The sequence below is a fragment of the Piliocolobus tephrosceles genome, chromosome 13 (genome assembly GCF_002776525.5).
Source record: "Piliocolobus tephrosceles isolate RC106 chromosome 13, ASM277652v3, whole genome shotgun sequence".
NCBI classification, from domain to species: domain Eukaryota; kingdom Metazoa; phylum Chordata; class Mammalia; order Primates; family Cercopithecidae; genus Piliocolobus; species Piliocolobus tephrosceles.
In genome coordinates, this window is record NC_045446.1 from 110,760,579 (window position 1) to 110,779,739 (window position 19,161).

General features: G+C 43.6%; 1 protein-coding gene across 1 annotated transcript in view; it reads left to right on the forward strand.

Moving 5' to 3' along the window:
• TECTA (tectorin alpha) overlaps positions 1-19,161 on the forward strand; it is a 92,117-nt gene that overhangs the window by 1,005 nt on the left and 71,951 nt on the right. Inside the window, exons 2-6 of the mRNA XM_023208479.2 lie at positions 7,036-7,100; positions 10,190-10,323; positions 13,497-13,784; positions 17,362-17,499; positions 17,840-18,005. Of these exons, the coding sequence (XP_023064247.2) occupies positions 7,037-7,100; positions 10,190-10,323; positions 13,497-13,784; positions 17,362-17,499; positions 17,840-18,005 (790 nt within the window). The 5' untranslated portion in view covers position 7,036. The remainder of the gene's footprint in view (positions 1-7,035; positions 7,101-10,189; positions 10,324-13,496; positions 13,785-17,361; positions 17,500-17,839; positions 18,006-19,161) is intronic.

Consider the following 19,161-nt stretch of genomic DNA (forward strand, 5'->3'; position numbering starts at 1 on the left):
TATCACCTGGAGCAATTTCTCTGGGTTTGGAATGTGTAGCCTCCAGAACCTGAAGAAGCTGACAAAGAAGAAAGAATTTCTTTGTAGACAGGCTACAAGATGCAGCAATTTGCCTTTTCCTTTGGAGGAGTTGTCCCAGCATGTTCCTGGCCACTGGATTCCTTACAACTTTACTGAAATAGCATCCCTGAATCTTTGTAGGATTTATCTTCCACCTTCTGGAGCCCCTGTGTGTTACTAAGGCATCCAGCCTGCTGGCCATCTCTTGCCCATGGTGCCTGGTTTGTTGATGATGTCAATACAGTGAATCAAGGTGATGTTCTGTAGTACCCAGATGACTCAGATCTCTTTCATTACAATATGAAAGAAGGTGGGAGACTTATAGCCCTGGGGCAAAGCTAGAAATATATGTTGTTGTCTGGTCCATAAGATGTGAACTATTTTTGACCCTCATTCCTGATTCAAACAGGAAAAAAAAATGCATTTGTCAAATGAATGGCCACATATCACGTATCTGAAGCACTGCAGCTGCGATTGGTACTACCACTTGGTTGAACTTGGAGTAGTCCATAGCCATTCTCTAGGATCCATCCTGGCCAGTTCAATAAAGATATGGTAAGAGTTCACCACCCCTTTTCTTTAAGAGTGATACTAATGTTTACCATTCTCCCCACAGCCCAGGGTGCAATATTCTTTTATATGACTACTTTAGCCGGAGTAGGGACAGGGAGTGTCAGAGATTTCCACTTACTTGCCTTCCTTACTATGGTAGTTGTTACTCTATAAGCTAAAGATCCAATGTGCCAAGTATTAATACATCAATCCCAATGGTACTCACTCACCGACCAGCTTCCTAATCTAATGAATGATAAGTCAGCTTGGTCTCTCCCCACGCACCTGATGTTCCCTCACAGCCAGATTCTCAAAGGCATTCTAATTCGTGTATGCCACCATCTTGTGTGTCTGGTTATGCCCAGATGGCATTTATACCAGTAGCAGTCCTGCCTCGAGAAGAATGGAGCATCCAACGTTTGCCAAAAGGGCTGAGATATAGGTATCCTAGAGTGCATGGAAAAAGAAAACAATTAGTATGCCACTAGTAGTTTATTAAAACAGAGCCAACGATTTTGCTTCAAGACATTTAGGTTCACTGCTGGACTAAAACCTTAATACAGGCTGGACAAAGAGAATCCTTCTCTAGGTGAACTTTGATTTAAGCTTAATTTTATTGTAATATCTTTGGACTGGGAAAATAACATCCAGGGGGTCTGCAGCCCCTGTAAACCCACTGTAAACTTTTCTAGGATTCCTTTTATTCTCTGAGCCCTGTGTGTTCCCACTTTAACGGAGTCTATCATTATTAACTCAAACTCCTTCTATAACAGTCCTCAAAATGTCTAAGCATTCTCCTTCTCCCAGTCTATGGTCACTTGTGTAAATGGCCAAAGGTCTTTTTGGGGACAGATTGGGAAAATTACCATATTTGCCATGGTGTCGGAGGGTCCTGCCCTTTGGGTACCTGTTACCTTTTCAGTCTACAGATTCCAGATTTGAAAACTGACTCAGACCCAGAAAGCAAGCAGGGACCATGGTTTTTTTATTGGGACCACTGCTCTCCACCTTTCTCAACCATTCCTGCTTTTTTCTTTCTTTCTTTCTTTTTGAGATGGAATTTTGCTCTGTTGCCCAGGCTAGAGTGCAGTGGTGAGATCTCGGCTCACTGCAACCTCCACCTCCCGGGTTCAAGCAATTCTCCTGCCTCAGCCTCCTGAGTAGCTAGGATTACAGGCACACCACCACACCCGGCTGATTTTTGTGTTTTTAGTAGAGATAGGGTTTCACCATGTTGGCCAGGCTGGTCTTGAACTCCTGACCTCAGGTGATCTGCCTGCCTTAACCTCCCAAAGTGCTGGGATTACAGGTGTGAGCCACCGCGCCTGGCCCTTGCTCTTTTATATTATTATACAGAGGAAACCATTCTTTTGCTGGCTGCCCATCTGCTTTGCCCCTTGGATACTGTGCTTTATTAAGCATGTCCTTGACTCTTTAAGGATCAGGCCCCTTGGCTGCCCCTCTGATCTTCTTGGTCATTACAGAAATTATGACTGTCCCCCAGCATCCCTGGCTTCACACAGTAGCGTGATGTCACCTGGCCTGTATTTCTTCAGGGACCCATCATCTCCATTGCTGTCAGAGCCAAGTTCCATGATCATCTTTCCTGGCATCAGCCTTGGCTGGCATTAGGGAGCCTCTACTGAGCTGTTTAGTGATGCTGGTGCCTCCCTCTCCAGTATATTCCTGCTGGCTTTGGTGGCTGGTGCGTCTGTCCTCTGGCCTTCCATGGAACGTGATTGTCCAGTGGGCCTAGCAGAGTCACATAATACATCTATTCCACCATGCAAACATCTGTGAGCCTTTTGGTCCCTTCTTCGGCCATCTGCCATGGTAATTCAGGCATTCGAACCTTGCTCAGTGTGAGCCATCACTTTTTCCAGGCTCCTAGAAACTTCTCTAGGAGTGAGTTTGCACCTTTCGCTGGTGCTCTTGACACCACATTGAAGTCTGTAGTTCTAGAGAGTGCCCCTGGGTATGCCCTCCCCTCATCCCTACCAGTGCGTGCTGGCACTTTGCACCTGCAGCACCTTCGTGGGCACAGTCCCTTTTGTCTGCTGTCAGGCCCAGCATGTCTCTGGCTGGGTTATGCAGCAGCTTAGCCCAGATTATAGGCCTGGCATTCAGGAGAGAAGGTGGGAGCAGCTTTTGAAGAGAGCAACTGTTGCCTTGTTGGGGAAAGTCCTCTCTACTGTCTTCCTGTGCTGAGAGAAATTTTAGTTCCTGATGGTGTGCAGCAGGGTGTGTCTAAAGGATCAGAAATTTTCAGAAATAAATCTTTGGAGGCATCTACCCAGATAGCCTCCAAATGAGGCTAGGTATATAAAATAAGCATATAAAATACCTATATGTACATATGTGTGTACATGTGTATATGATAAATCACATGTATAATATATATGTATGCATATAGTATGTAATAAATTATATATACATATATATACACACACATGTATGTTTTTCCCAGGTAGACCTTGACATTGGTATAATAGAACTGCTTCCCTTGAGCACCTGACCAAGTCTTTGTCATTCAACAGGGCTCTCCAGAGCAAAAACTGCCCATCTGGGGAGTCCCGCTTTGGGTGGAAAGTGCTAGACTGTGTAACCCGCCCTTGCCCAGTCATTGGCGGAGGGCTGTCCCATGAAGAGTGTGTCCTGGGTTTCAGCACTGAGGCTGAGCCTGAAAGTGCTGAGGGCTGGAGGCTGTTGGTCAACTGTATTTCTCACATCTCTGTTGTACGGAGTTTAGTGGGGGGTCTGAGTGGCACATCTCCATGTCTTCCATAGCCAATAACTGCATCATTTCAAAGTAGCTCACATCTGACCATCTGTTCCACAGAAAAAGGTATATGAAAGTTAAGAAAACAACACAAAAACAAAAGCATCCCACACATAAAACCCATTCTACTTGATTTTAGAGGACTGTATTTTTTTATTTTGTTTGAGCTGTCTTTCCTCTTGCCTATAAAATAGCATCAACTTTGCCATTTTTTAATAAAGCACAAATATCTTGGGTGACTAGCTCCAACGCACCCCCACCCTATCCCACATCTAAATCTTGTCAAAATCTCTGCTTACCTCACACTTTCAACAAAATAAGTCCTCCTGCTGACACAGCATGAAAAGAGATTTTTGTCATTTGTCAATCTATGACCACTGGGTATACACCAGAACACACACTCACTGCCCAGCTTCCCAAAGTGATAAGCCAGCCTGGCGTCTCCCCACGCACCTGGTGTTCCCTTGCAGCCGGATTCTCAAAGGCATTCTAATTCATGTATGCCACCATCTTGTGTATCTGGTTATGCCCAAATGGCATTTATACCAGCAGCAGTCCTGCCTCGAGAAGGATGGAGCATCCAATGTGGGTCAAAAGGGCTGAGATATAAATATCCTAGAGAGCATGAAAAAGGAAGAAAGCAATTAATATGCCGCCAGGAAGATCATTGCCTTTCCCATGAAAGTTTGGCTGAAGAATTGTGATAACTTCAAAGGATAAGAGGAAGGTTTTTCTTTTTAAGAATACTCTCAGGAGGAGACTTCATGGTCTAACTTGAGCTTGCATCCGTGTTCTCATCGCAGCTTTGCAGAGTGACACAGACAAAAAGTGCTCCTAATGGAAGGTAAAGCCACCGTGCAACTGATTGTAAACTAACACGAAAAACGGAGCCAACGATTTTGCTTCAAGACGTGTAGGTTGACTACTAGACCAAAACCTAAGGCTGGACAAAGAGAATCCTTCTCTAATGTGTCTTTGATTTGAACTTAATTTTATTTTAAATAGGCACCCAAGAAACTAGCTTTTCTGTTATATAAATATGTGCCATTCTAAGCACTCCTAGAATCCAAAGAAAAATAAATAAATGTGAGTCATTTGGAGAGAAGCAGTCATTTAACATCTGTAAGTAAATATGTGTGGAGGATTCATAACACCAGTGAGAGAATAAACAGTGTGGGAAACCTGCGGAATTTTCACAGGTTTTTGGAAAAACATGGAGTAATTTAAACTAAAAAGTTTAGTTCACCAAACACTCTTGTGACAACATGCTTAAACCTAGAATTATATTTCTTTTGTACAGTTGGCATTTAAATGTCTGGTCAGAGAAAATTTGGAATAATTTTTAAATTCCCATTGATTTACAAAAGAGTTTTTTTCCTGCTACAGTCAAGTTACTTCTTTCTTGATAAATTCCATGAAAACATTTTGAATAGTAGATTTAGCTTATGCCTTAGCCAGTTTTGCTCATTCCACATCTACTGGATGCTTGGAAGCATCTAACCGAGCATGTTTTCCCCTTATTCACATGCCTTTTAAACTATTTACTTACTGCAAACTTTTATCAGGAGGGGTTTATCTCCCCCCTCTGCCTCCAGTGACCCTCACTGGGTGTCAGGGGAGGTTTCCAGGCCACAGTTTGAGATTTCCCTTGTGGAAGATCATGTCTAGCACTAGGTCCCTTGTTAGATTTTGCCTGGAAAGCGCCCTGTCCTATCTCCTGCAGAGCGATGCATCAGAGAGAAAAGAGAGGGCATAAAACTTAAAAAGTTTGGAAAAGTTTCTTTAAATACTTCATGCATACCTGTGAAAAAAATAGAGTAGAGCCTATCTGTGGCGACTGTTCAAAACCAGAGAAACGAAAAAAGACTTTAATAGAAAACCAACTTCATTTAAATGTTGGAGGCAGCTGCTTTGTTTGGAGTTTTAATCCCATGCCGGTGGATGCTAATTCTGTAACATTATACAGTTGCCTTCTTTTGGGTACAAAGGTAGAAGGGGGGTTTTCTTTTGTGTTTTTCAGTGCAAAGTGATTCTGATCAGAAAGACCCAGGGTTTCAGCTCCAAGTACCTGACATTTCCATCTGAATCTACCTTTTTTTTTTTTTTTTAAGGGGGAAAAAAAGGTCTAGTTTTTCAGGAAAAGAACCTCTCTACGCAGTCCTGAAACTGATCTTTAGATTTACTTTTCCTTAATCAATAGAAAAAAACTTGATTGCAACTCAGCACTTACCTGTCTCTAGTGCAGGACTAACTTAATTTTTGGTTTTAAGAGTACAGGATTCAGACATCATTTCAGGAATCAGAAATTATTGGCAACAAGTTGAGGAGAACTGACATGAATTCTTGTTTTACCTAATTTTTCCTGGCTTACCAAGATTTGGCTTAATATTTCTGACTCAGTTCCTCCAGCCTCTACAGAACAGGTTAGTGACATTTTTTATAAATACAAATATCTAAATGAATCCTCCTTACTTCTCTCTGAACCAGTTCCCTAAGGGCTGTAGTCTTAAACTTGCATGGCATCTGTCTCCATTAAAGCTGTGTGATCGCTGCTAAAGCCTTTGTACCGTTTCCAGCAAAACTGTCTAATATTTAATATGTGCTTGAAATTACAACATATATACTTGACAACTAAAGATTTGCAATAAAACTCTCACAGGATAAATTCATTGCCTTTCCCGTGAAAGTTTGGCTGAAGAATTGTGATAACTTCAAATGATAAGAGGAAGGATTTTCTTTTTAAGAATACTGTCAGGAGACTTCATGGTCTAGCCATGCACTTTAGTGATATCTAACTTGAGCTTGCATCCGTGTTCTCATTGTAGCTTTGCAGAGTGACACAGACAAAACGTGCTCCTAATGGAGGGTAAAGCCACCGTGCAACTGATTGTAAACTAACACGAAAACAAGTTCATCTTTGCTGCGTTCCTTCTTTAGTTAACTTGCTGGAATTCATTGGTTGCTTGTGCACTGGATTCTATTTTTATTGTGATTCCAATTCTGGACTGGTCCTTTTTTTATTACTAATGTTTCTATCATTCATTTCACTATGTGAAGTCAGTGAACAGAGTAGACTGGCTCTGAATCGGGTCAATACTTCAGAATGATGGATCGGCTCCCTTCTATGGAGAAGGTGATGGCAAACTCTAAATTCTCCTAGCTGTAGAACACATTGTGTTTTAACCAACTTTTGTTTGATCTTGATGGAAAGCTGTTGTGAAAATTAGGAAAGCCAGGTCTCACTGGGATGTGGTTTCTGCTGCAGAGACACAACCCAGGACCCGCATGCATCTTTAGCATTGGGTCCTAGCTTTCAGTGCTTTATTCGATGCAGAGGAGATACCTTTCCTTTACTCACACTGCTCTCACTAATTCTAAATAATTACTTGACAGTTGGAATGATCTCATTACACTTCCAGACTGGCTTCTTCTGGGCATCTATAATTTGTTCGTGAAGTTTTGAACTTAGGAGGACCTGCCAGCATTCAGGGGATGTCAGCCCGACTCAGCACTGTTGGTGGTGTTATGTGAATTTGTTCTATGATGGTTTTGATGGTCTTGGGATTCGCCACCAAACACACCTGGTGTTCTATTTACTCTGGCAAGCTGGGGATTTTTTTTTCTTTTTCTTTTTAAAATTCCAGGATGAATTATTCATCATTCCTTAGAATTTGGGTCTCTTTCATCTTCGCACTTGTACGGCACCAAGGTGAGTACTACAGAATTCCATAAAGCTCTCAGTTAACATGCTCTTGAATTGATAAAGAGACACCTTTATTAGGAACCATAATTGTAAGGGCAGGTGCATGTGTGTCTACAGATACAAGAGAAAAATGTAATTAAATTCTATTATCAAGGGTAAAATTCATTAACTTTAAATGAGGTTTACTTATATTCCCAGTTTTTTCTTATTTAACTTCAAATACTATTTGTATATACCAGCTTGCCCTGTGCTAATGGAGTAGATCTTTAAAATAATGCAAAATACTTCCATTAAAAGTAGATAAGATAGGTGTATGTGCACCTCATGTCTGATCACTGATTCCCATTTGTGGTGGAGACTTTAAGTAATCTACTTATTTTGGCCAAAAACTAGGAAATTACAATAGTATTGATGTCAGTGGCTTGTGTATCAGTGACCTTTTACGTGGCCCCCAAATCTAAAACTTCAAGTTAAATAAGATAATTATTCCCCTCAGTGATTCCTTCTTTTTCTCTGTGTAGCATTGCCCTGCATAAGTGAAAGGCCACATATATTTTTTTCTACTGTTGTTTTGGATTTTAGACAAAGATGGGGTAGTCTACATAGATTTTAACATTTTATGGCTAAAATTCTAAGGCACCTTTCTTTACTTTGAGAGTTTGTCTAGTTCAAGTGGCACATGAGTACAAGTCTGAGGTGTACATGTCAAGCCCCTGCGCAGCGCTAATGTTTTTCCAGAGTTGGTGAATTTAAACAGTTGAACCACAGTGTGAAACCCCATGAGAATGAAAGAGGGCCCGTGACTTCAACCTCCTACCCCAGCTCCAAGAAAGTACGTTTTATTTGGTGGAAAAAAAAATCCTGGAAACATAGCTATGTTTATTGTGAAATTCTCGGCTTACGGCAAGCATGGATAGGGATATTCTTTCTTTTAGCAACTCTGATGTTATTGATAGGCCATGCTGCTAACAGTTATATATATATTTTAATAATAATGGCTTCTGAGGTGTTAATTACTGTAGTTTAAACCTATGCCCTTGTATTTAGCACCCTCTTTTTCATTTGACAAGTATTATTTACCATATTAGATATTCTTATTGTTTGTATCCTTCTTAAAATTAAAAATATTTAACTGTCCATTCTTTCCTATTCAAAATTATGAACTAATTAGGATCACCCGCAAAGAGAAGAATCTTGCAAACTGCCTCATCTTTGCAGCAGAAGAGGAAGTTAGGGTCATTCTCCCTGGCCGTGGTTTTCTGTCTCCTCCAAGGGATATTATGGGTTTTCCATTCCCTAGGCAGATTGGCCAATCAATGCAGCCCAAAATACCAATTAATCTTTCCAAAAAATGATGATAATTCAGTGTGAATTTAAGCCCTCATTCATACTTGGGCATGACTCCTAAAAAGTTCCCTATGAAGGATAAATCCATGCCAGGACACAATTTGTTACTGTTAACTTGAGAAATAAGTACCTGTGTATAATACTGTAGTAGCGATTATAAAGATTTTTTTTTTAATTCGTACCTTCTAGGAATTTTTAATTTGTTACTATTATGTAAATAGAAATGTTAGAAGACCCCTTTTCACCTGCTGGTTGTAAATTAAATACAGCTCATGGGCCCAGAGCGCCTATGATCTGACACAGCGCCTCCTACAGGCTCAAATTCGGGCGGCTTCTCAGCAACTTCTGGGGTTTGGATGATGTATATACACTAATGACCAGATTCGTTTCCCTGCTTTCCTCAGATGTCAGCCCCTGGAAAGAAATTAGCCCTCCGTTGAAGCAGAACTCCTCTTGCTCCCTGCTTCAGAACTGGAGAGCTGGCTCTTGGCCTGGTGCAAGAGGCCTGCTTTCTGGCCCCTTTACACTCTCTTTTACATGAGCTGTTGTCTGTTCACTAAAAGCCTCCCAAAGGAGCAAAGACGGTCCTTGGCCAGTTGCTCCCCAGCCTATTGCTTCCATCGGCACAGAGCAGGGACTTTCCCGAGGAGAAGGCCTGACATGAGAATGGGGGTGTCGGCATCTCATGGCAGCAAGCAGGTACCTCAAGAAGTGTGGCTGATGCCCAGAATGGACTTGCCACTGCCCCCGAGAATGAGAAATTTAAAAAAAGGACAAAAGGGAGAAAATGATAGTGTCCTATTGTCTTATATTCATTCAGGGAAGAAAGGACAGAGGCAGAGAAAAGTAACACCCAAAATGTAGATTATTTCACAGATACTATTGGACTTGATCCTCAGTGATGCAGACCCTAGGGAACTTGTCTCATTTCTCCCACAAAACTGAGCCACACCTTGCAACAGTATGGACGGGAAACCTGGGAGCAGCGAGCCGGGGCTGCCAGGAGAGGGGTAACCCTGTCACGGCGGGGTGCAGTGTGTGTTTGTGTGATGGCTCTCCCGTGACCAGGAGGACCAGTCAGAGCCCTGCAATTCCTCTCCAAAGAGTTCTCAAGTACCCAACCCCCTGACCCCGGAGGATCTCGTGTTTGTCTTTTGTAAAAAGGATTTGGGCAAAGAGCCTCTTGCAGGGCCAGCCCTCAATCAAGGTCATTCATGGGCCAATTACTACAAATCCTCTCCTCCCACTTTCGTCCCAGTTCCCACTGTTGTTTATTTCCTTCTGGGATCTGGGATTTTCTCCAATTGTGCGGCAAGAGGGAAGGAACTCCTTTCAGGAAAAGACATGATAGTGGAATTCTTGAGCTAGAAAGGGAGCTTCAAAACTGTGGCCATGCCAGACCTAGAGGCTGCCTCTCAGTACCCAGAAAGCTCAAGGTTCCAGGGAAATTTCACAAATTTCCAGCCAGTTGTAACCATAGATATCACCAAGATGCATGAAAGTGCAAGAACGTGCACAAAGCACTTTCTCCTATGGAGAAACATTATCATTCCCGTTCTCCCCTTTCCCAGAGGCAGAAGATACTGCACGGTGTATGGCCTAGGTTTAGGATGAATGAGAAGGTAGTGTGACTTGTGTTCAGCTTGCAAGCCTTACTGAAAGAAACTGGCTTCAGTAAGTAGGAGGGATGTAGCTTGCCAAACGGAAGAGGGAGCTGCCATCTATCTAACCATCATCTCTCTTGACAGCTCAGCCCAGGGAGCTCATGTATCCATTTTGGCAGAATGATACCAAAACCCCTAAAGTAGACGATGGAAGCTCATCTGAGATTAAGTTGGCCATCCCAGTTTTCTTCTTTGGCGTTCCTTACCGCACTGTCTATGTAAGTGGAGAAGCAGCCCAGCTGTTGCTCTCTGGCTCTCCCTTTTGTTTGTCATTAAGAAAAGCATTTTAAGTGTCCTCTTCCAGAGCTCTGAGAAGGGAGGATTTATTGGCAGCCAAAACGACAAGTTCTGATATTTCATGAGCTGATAGGTTTTATGATTAAGAAAGTCAAAGGTATATTTAATGGCTAATGTTCATAGTGGAGGAGTATACAGGGTAATAAATTGCTTTTGTGGGTGATTAAACATAGAAGTGAAGCAGAAGCCCCAATGCCATGAACATTATTTCTGCTACTCAATGAGATAAAAAGATACAATGAACCACAGTAGGAGCAATATCATTTTTCTTTCCCTTCTAGAGGTGTGAAAAGTTTAGGCATCTGCTATTCTTGGGCTTCCTACCAATTTGAAGCAGAGTCGAAACACAGTAGAGGAGTAATCAACTATTATATCAAAGTTGTTTGCAGAATTGGCCACCCTCAATATGGGTCTGTAGATAGGCCAGAGGATCCCATCGCCCAACCCCCACTAAGAGCAACCGAGCCTGCCTTTATTGTTGGCCTTAAAGAGCTGGGTGAGGGATTATACGACATCCCTGGAGGAAGAATGCAACCCTAAGCATGTCCACCTCTGGCCATCTCTACCTCTGGGACCTCTCTCTTCCCAACTTTTGATTTATGGCTCCAGGATGATTCCCGCTAGAAAAGAGTTCCCTGTTCCATTACCTAACTGGTGATCCCTGAACCTGCAGAAGCGGGGTCGCACAGGCACTCATTAGCAATGTCATTTCTCGGGCCCCACCCCACACCTACTGAGTCAGAAACTCTGGGAGGAGGAGCCAGTAATCTGTGTTTTAATGAGTCCTCCAAGTGGTTCTGATGCCCACAAAAGTTTGAGAACCACTGATCTCAACCATAGGATATAATCAAGACACATGTGAGTCATCACCAGCTTCCTCTGCCAGTCTGTGTGTTTTAATTACACCTATTGTTCCCTAGCAAACACTTCACTCTGACATCCTGAAACGCCTTTTATTCTCTACTCACGACAGGGCCTCCCTAGTCTGCAATAGCTGGTTTTAAGTTTTGGGATGTGTTGACCTGATTTTGGCAATAAGGGAGTGAGGACTTCCGTACTGGAAGCCCAGTTAAGCTAGTTTTACTTCTCTGTTGCACTGTGTGATATGGAGTCTGAAGAATTTTTTCTTGCCCTTGCGACAGGAGGGTCCTTAACTGAGACAGACTTATTCGAGGATACATTGTTCCTTGCGTTTCCAACACTTTGAGTAGTGCAGTTTTCTTCAGGCCTCTAGGATGTTCCCTATTGCTGGAAGACAACAGACTCTTAATGTCTCTTCCAAACCCAAAGCCTTACTTCCAAACATGTAGACCTACCCTTGGCCCAGGCCCTGATAACTTGCCTCTGGGATCTGGGCCACTGTTAATGTCCATACTGGTTAACAGGAAATTAACATACGATTGGAGTGTATAGGAAAATTATCTCCAGGTTTTCTATATCCAAGAATTGCAGTTTCACTACAGGCACCTCTGCTGCTGAAGCCATGTAAGCCACGGAGTTAAATCAGTTTATCTACCAACATACAGAGCTAAAGATTCAGGCAGAGGTTGAATTGTTTACAGGTGCCTTGTAAACTGAGGGTGTATCTTGGCTTGTGATTTCCAGTAAGGTTTCCTATTTAATTGGTTTACTAAGCCATTTACAGATCATGAAGAAATCACCATAAGATAGTCATTTATATAAACAACGTAGTCATGCCTCAATTTTTATGCAGCAATTGTACCAAGACACTATCACACCACACGAGCTGGAATGGAACTGGGCATCTGTAGGTCTTAACCTTGTCCTTACTCTGAGCACAGGAGTGGTTGGGACATCAGTGGAGGTCTTTTAAATGTCTCACCCAAAGCAGAATATTGTTCGTCGGAGACTGGAGTTGGACGGAGTGTTTGATTTCTCTTTCTCTGACACTCCTCTTTCGTCATAAAATAGGGAGCAAGGCCTAACATAGAGCACCTCAATTTTCAAATTTCACTTTACTTCCATGCTTATTTATTTTTCCTGCTTATTTTGTATTAGTGACCCTGAGAATCTATCTTTAGTACCCATGTTACTCCCTGTCTGGCCCAGCACACACACACACACGCCACCCCCAGTACACACACACACACACACACACACTCCCAGTACATACTCATACACACCCCAATATACATACAAACACCACCCTCAGTACACACACACGTATACACCCTCCCTAGTATACACACACACACACACCATGCCCAGTACACACATATACATCCCACCTCCGTAAGCACACACAACCCACTCCCAGTACATACATATATACACACCCACTCCAGTATGCACACACTGTCCACCCCAGTACACACACACACACTCCAATATACACACACACATACACATCACCCCCAGTACACACATATATGTCCCACCTCAGTAAGCACACATGCACACCACCCCCAGCACACACACACACACACCCCAACCTAGTATACATACACCCCACCCCAGTACACAAACACACACATACACATCCTAGTATACACACACACCCCATCCCCAGTACACACACACACACTCCCCACCCCAGAATACACACACAAAGCCCACTCCAGTACACACACGTGCTCTAGTATTCACACACCCCTCACCCCAACACACACATACCCCCACTCCAGTACACACACTCTTACACACCTCACCTCAGTGCACACACACCCATCCCCAGAACACACACACCCATACACCTCATCCCAGTACACACACACCCTGCAGTACACACACGTGCACATCTCACCTGCAGTACACATGTACACACATGCACAAGCACAACTCAGGAGCATTTGATAAGCGTAATAGAGACAGGATAGGGAACATGAAAATGAGACTGATTATTAATCAGAAATGAAGCTGGTTACAAATCGAATGTGAAAGAAAACCAATGAGTTCGTCTGGAAGTAAACAAACCTCTTAGTTTGAGCAATGGAAGCCGGCGTTTGGGGGTTCTAATTCAGTAGTTTAAAAGTTGTTTTCATTCATACAATTAGGCGAATGTCTGTCTTGGTCTGTGACTCTGAAGTTGTTATGGTTTCAGATCCACTGTGCAAAACCTCTCTTATTTTCGTAGGTCAATAACAACGGAGTTGTTTCCTTCAACGTGCTAGTGAGCCAGTTCACGCCGGAATCCTTTCCCCTGACGGATGGGAGGGCCTTCATCGCCCCATTTTGGGCAGATGTGCACAATGGAATTCGAGGCGAGATCTATTACAGAGAGACCATGGACCCTGTCATCTTGAAAAGAGCCACCAAGGACATCAGGAAGTACTTCAAAGACATGGCAACCTTCTCTGCCACTTGGGTTTTCATTGTGACGTGGGAGGAAGTCACGTTTTATGGAGGCAGCAGCACCACACCTGTAATAATTCAAATTTTCCGCTTTCCACTTCATAACCTGACATCTAATTCTTGTCCATCTTCGCTACCGTGGAAGAGTCTAATTATTAGAGCTAAGGAGTGTCAGTTCCCTTGAGTTAAACTAATGAGTCTTGCTACCCACTTTGCAGGAAACAGAGGGAACTATCACAGCTAACCAGCCCAGTCAGCTGTAATATTTCAGAAGATATGTCCCCCCATCACAAATCATTACTAATGCCTAAAAAAAACCCTCAAGAACTTTCCCGCTGTAAGTGACATTCCTGTTTTGCAGGAGAGTGATTGAGGCACGGAGACCCATTCCAGGCCACATGCTTAGGAGCCCATCTAGGGACCCAAAGGTCCTTTTCTCTTGCCAGAGGTACAAATGCCTCCCTCCATCCCTAATTTCCTCCCTCTCTCCCCAGTAAAATTTGGTTGGAAGAGAAAAATAGCGTCCCAAGTTTGGGCCCAAATGAACTGGCTCATTATGTTGTGACATTTTTTTTTTTTTTATTGTGACCAGGGCTGAAATTATTCATATTTGATGTTAATTAGAGTGGGCAGTGAAAGTGTTTCATGAATAAAATTTCAACATCTGCTCTGAAATCCCAAATGAGCAGTCAAATAAAAGTCAAATAAGAAAGATTATCACTGGCATTATCGCAGAGATAATCAGCTTTCTACATAAAGGGACAAAATGCAGTTTTCACAAAAGCCTGCAGCTTGTTTGGGTGACTTTGCCAGTGGAGAGTTTTGAAGTAGTAGACACATCTTCAACTGTATAATTTCTAGTAAGCAAAGAACTCAAAAAATCTGCCTTCCACTTACTTAGGATTATTTCCAATTCCATCTGTTTTCCAGTTTCCTTGGCAATGAGTCAGTTGTTTAGGGGCGGAACAAAACCGACTGAGTTAGGGAGAGGTGAAAAAGTGCTGGGTTTGCAGTTCACAGCTGCAGCACCACGAACACATTATGTTTTAGCACCTTCTAGCCAGAGCATCAAGAAGCACTTTATCGTTAAGAGGTTCTGTAGAACAGAAAGACACAAGTTTAAACAGCGGATGCATTGGCTAGAAATAACCTCTAAAGAAGCATACATTTCCCTCTGTCACGTTGTGGATCGCTAACAACTCCTCGGGTGATGTTTTATATCCTTTAAGCCTCATATCTTACAGCATTAGAATGCAGGATGCCAGCAATCGATAAATTTTAGTGGCATGGGGTGGGGGGAAGAAATGCCCATCAAATGCTGACCACCAGTTTTTCAAAAAAAACTTCCATTGGCAATAAAAATGGCAAGATAATTTAGATACTTTCTGGCTTGTACTTTGGAGTAAATTTCTGAACTAGGTGAGAACTCTTTCTGTGAGGATGAATGAGGTAACCTCTAAGTGCTTTGAGCTCCTTGGAGAAAAAAAGATGGTGTAGTTCTCTGGAGCTGCGAAAGTGTCTATCCATCCCCATCTTTGAAATTGGCCCCACCTCTTTCATCCTGTTATTCCACATTTCCCCTTCCGTATAGAAACACAAATCACAGGCCAGCTAAACACTGGGCTTGAGAGGTCTTTTACAGGCAAAAATTCTCATGTGAGGCCAACAGAAGGGAAGGAAAGGGGACGTGTTTACTTCGAGGAAGGAAAACTAGTATTTATTGAGGGCTTACTATGTGTCTGGTGCTGAAGGCTACTTTTGCATATCATTTAACCCTCCCCAAAATGTTCCCGCACAAGTACTGTCTCCAATTTCAAGGGAAGGCAACAGGCCCAGAGAGGCCAAGTATCTCGTTCAAGTGGCAAGAAAAAGGATAGGATTCATATCTCCTAGGAGACACAGCAGGGGTTCAAACCAAAGTTCTCCAACTCCAAATCCCAGACTCTTCTTTCTTCAGCTGCCTCCTCCGGGTATGGCTGAAGTCCTCCGAAGCAAAAAAGGTTTTTTTATCCAGAAGAGTCTTAGAATGAATGTTGAAGAATTCTGTAGTGTAGGAATGTGTGAGAGTGAGCCAAGGGGCTTGCTGGTGGCGGTCAGCCTCTGGGGTGTCACTGGGATGGCTGGTTGGTTTAGAGGTGACTTCAGGGGTTGGAAATGGATTGCTCTTGAGACCTGCTTGGACCAGATATTTCCAGCTTCGTTGTGGGAGAAGGAATTCCCTTCTGAAGGAGAATCCTGGTCTGAAGGAGGCTCTAGCTTTAGTCCTTGTGTGACCTTGACTTCGCACCTGTCCCTTGAAAAAGAGCCTGCTGGTGACCTTACAGCAATCTTGAACCTACTGCTCACTCATCTCTGTGTCCCACTTTCCTCTTCTGTCAAATGGGGCCAGAGACTGAAGGCATATACCTGAGCAAGTCTATCACAAACGCCATCAGCTGTGGCCAGCACAGAGCGTGGGAAGAAAAGTTCTGTACAAAAAGGGCTCTTCTTACTCGTAGCTTGTCTCCCTTTCTGGGATCATCTAGAATGGGGAGATTTGGGGCTTCCAAGATCCTCTACCGCAGTTTGATTACACAGGATAAGGCTTTGTGTCTCCCTCTGCATCGGACAGACTGTTAACCAGGACAGTGTCAGGCAGCAGGGAAAAGTGCTAGGTTTGAATAGAAAAAGGTCAATGCAGCCTCTCCTTTTAACTCTATTTCTATTAAGTTTTTTGAAAACATGTGACAAGGGGTAAGGATTAGCAAGCGGAAAATATAAAGGACAGGGTTTGCTACAGCTTTTTTCTGAAAACTGTTTACAAGTTTCATATGAATTTAAATAACATCTCTATCCTAAAAAGTTTAAAATGAAGACAGCATGGAATGGCAGTGCTCTGAGAGATGGACTGGGAATCTGGCGCAAATCCCGTTTTCTGTTGCTCGGTCACTGAAATTTCCAGTAACTCATTTCCCAGAGTGCCTAGTTTTCTTAGCTATAAGATATGCGTGGGCCAATACGATCTTAGCATTGGTCTGGGGTACAGATGAATGTTGATGATTTTGCAGAAGTAAAGTGATGTGTACAAATGCTCAATTAGAGGAGTAATTTCTCTCCACAAAGTGCTTTTTAAAAATCACTTTCTCACTTTCATTTTTAAAAAGGGAGACATCTCATCAAGATTAATGTTGTTTTCCGGGAAGGGAGAGAGCACAATCCACATGGCGACTTTAATCACAGGGACTGGTATCTGCTCCCTCTTCCAACCCACTCTGCAAGGGGAATGGGTGCTTTTATCCTGGTCCCCGGCCGAGTCTTTTCTGTAGTTTATTCTCATGCTGCCATCTATAGGTGCTTTCACATTATCACATGCTTAGCCGGGCCTCTGAATATTTTGTCTGGTAGAAGTCAGAGATGTAAGCGGATGCTGAGTCAGACTCTGGGTTTATCTGAGGCAATTTCTCTTTTAGATGCACAATCCCACATGTCTTGCTTTTCCTACCGGAGGCGAGAACAAATTCAGAGAGGAGTCAGAGCTGGAGGGCCTGGCTGCAGAGCAGCTCTGAGCTGCCTGTGGGTGGGGAGGGCGCAGGGTGAGGGGAGGACCTCCCTGGGGCAGGACCTCCTGGGGAGTGCAAGTCATGAGACTGTGCATTCCCATCCTGTAGGTGAACACCTTCCAGGCCGTCCTGGTGTCCGATGGCTCTTACACGTTCACCCTCTTCAATTATTACGAGATCAACTGGACCACAGGGACGGCTAGTGGCGGTGACCCCCTGACGGGTCTTGGTGGAGTGATGGCACAGGTAGGTGACTCTCCACTTCATCCCCCGCGTGTTTCCGTCACTGCAATCTCTGCTTCTGTGGCTCAGCATTCTGGAGGGAATCCTGCCACCAGCTTTTAACTAGAGACGCACGTCTGATCTCGCAGGTGGACCATGAGGCTAGTCCTGCCCATGTTTGGCACCCTGATTCGGCTATGAAATGAACTAGGCAGTCCTTTCTCACCTGGAATGCTGGCCCCAATGACTCCAGGAAAAGAGGGCTCTTGATTTTAGAGGTGCTGGATTCTAAAAATAAGACAGTAGGGCCAGTTAACCCATGGGGGACTTTTGTACTCAAAAAATCTTGTCTTTTGTGCTACAGGCAGGATTTAATGGTGGAAACCTCACCAATTTCTTCAGCCTGCCGGGGTCAAGAACGCCCGAGATCGTGAATATCCAGGAGACCACAAACGTCAATGTTCCAGGCCGCTGGGCATTTAAAGTTGACGGAAAGGAAATTGACCCAGCCAATGGCTGCACCTCCAGGGGTAAAGCTTTTCCTCTGTCTATGGCAAGGCAGGGTTTGTTTAGGGTAGATTGACAGGCAAGCTTTTAAGCCACGGGGGCGGACTCATTCCCGAAGCCTTACTCTTTTGACATCTCTCAGCTGGGTAATGGAGATCAAGGTAATTTTAGCATGCACAGTCATCACATCAGGAGCTAAAACCCTGCGTTCGCTACCTCGCGGCTTTGGAGGTCCTTTTCTGGGGTGTGCACACAGCTCTCAGTTCTGAACAACTCTGAAATGGACCAGGATCTTGAGTGATTTCTCAGCCAGAGGGACAGAAGGGAACCCTCCTGTTTAACATTATTTTCGTTGTTGTTGTTGCCATTTCCTCCCCCTGCCCTTTACGTTTTTCTTCTCATCCTTATTCTCACTCTGCCATCTGCACGTTGTAGATCCACAGGAGTGGGTGCAGTTGGAGTATTGCCAAGCTCCTATGAGGGTAAATCAGTACTTCCTAGAATGATTAGAAAAAAAAGAAACAAAAAGTAGTGTAAGTCTTTACGGTAACTTCTCCTAAAATCTTCCCAGCATCAGCAAAACATGCAGGAATTTGAGGAGAATCAAAGCTGACTTTAGGTCTCTGTGAACAAGCTGTAGTTGAACCTGGATGGATGTCCTTCACGTTGGGTACCTAAAGTTGGGAGCCTTTTCTGAACTATCGAACCCCTTTAGATGTGCAAACTCGCCGTGCACTTTCAGAGAAACATCCTGGTTTATGAATTCCTGCTTTTATGTGTCCAAAAATATTTAGAAAACAGAATTTCTGATAATATTTCTACTTCCAGGAGTAGAAGCTACAGAAATTAGAAGCAGGAAATAATGCCTCTGTTCATTAGTCCATCCACCCACCCATCCATCCATCTACCCACGCACCCATCCACCCACCCATCCATCCATCTACCCACCCACCCATTCGCCCACCCATCCATTCACCCACCCACCCATCCATCCATCTAACCACCTACCCATTCACCCATCCATCCATTCACCCATCCATCCATCTACCCACGCACCCATCCACCCACCCATCCATCCATCTACCCACCCACCCATTCGCCCACCCATTCATTTATCCATTCACCCACTCATCCACCTACCCATCTATCCATTCATCCATCCACCCATTCACCCACCCA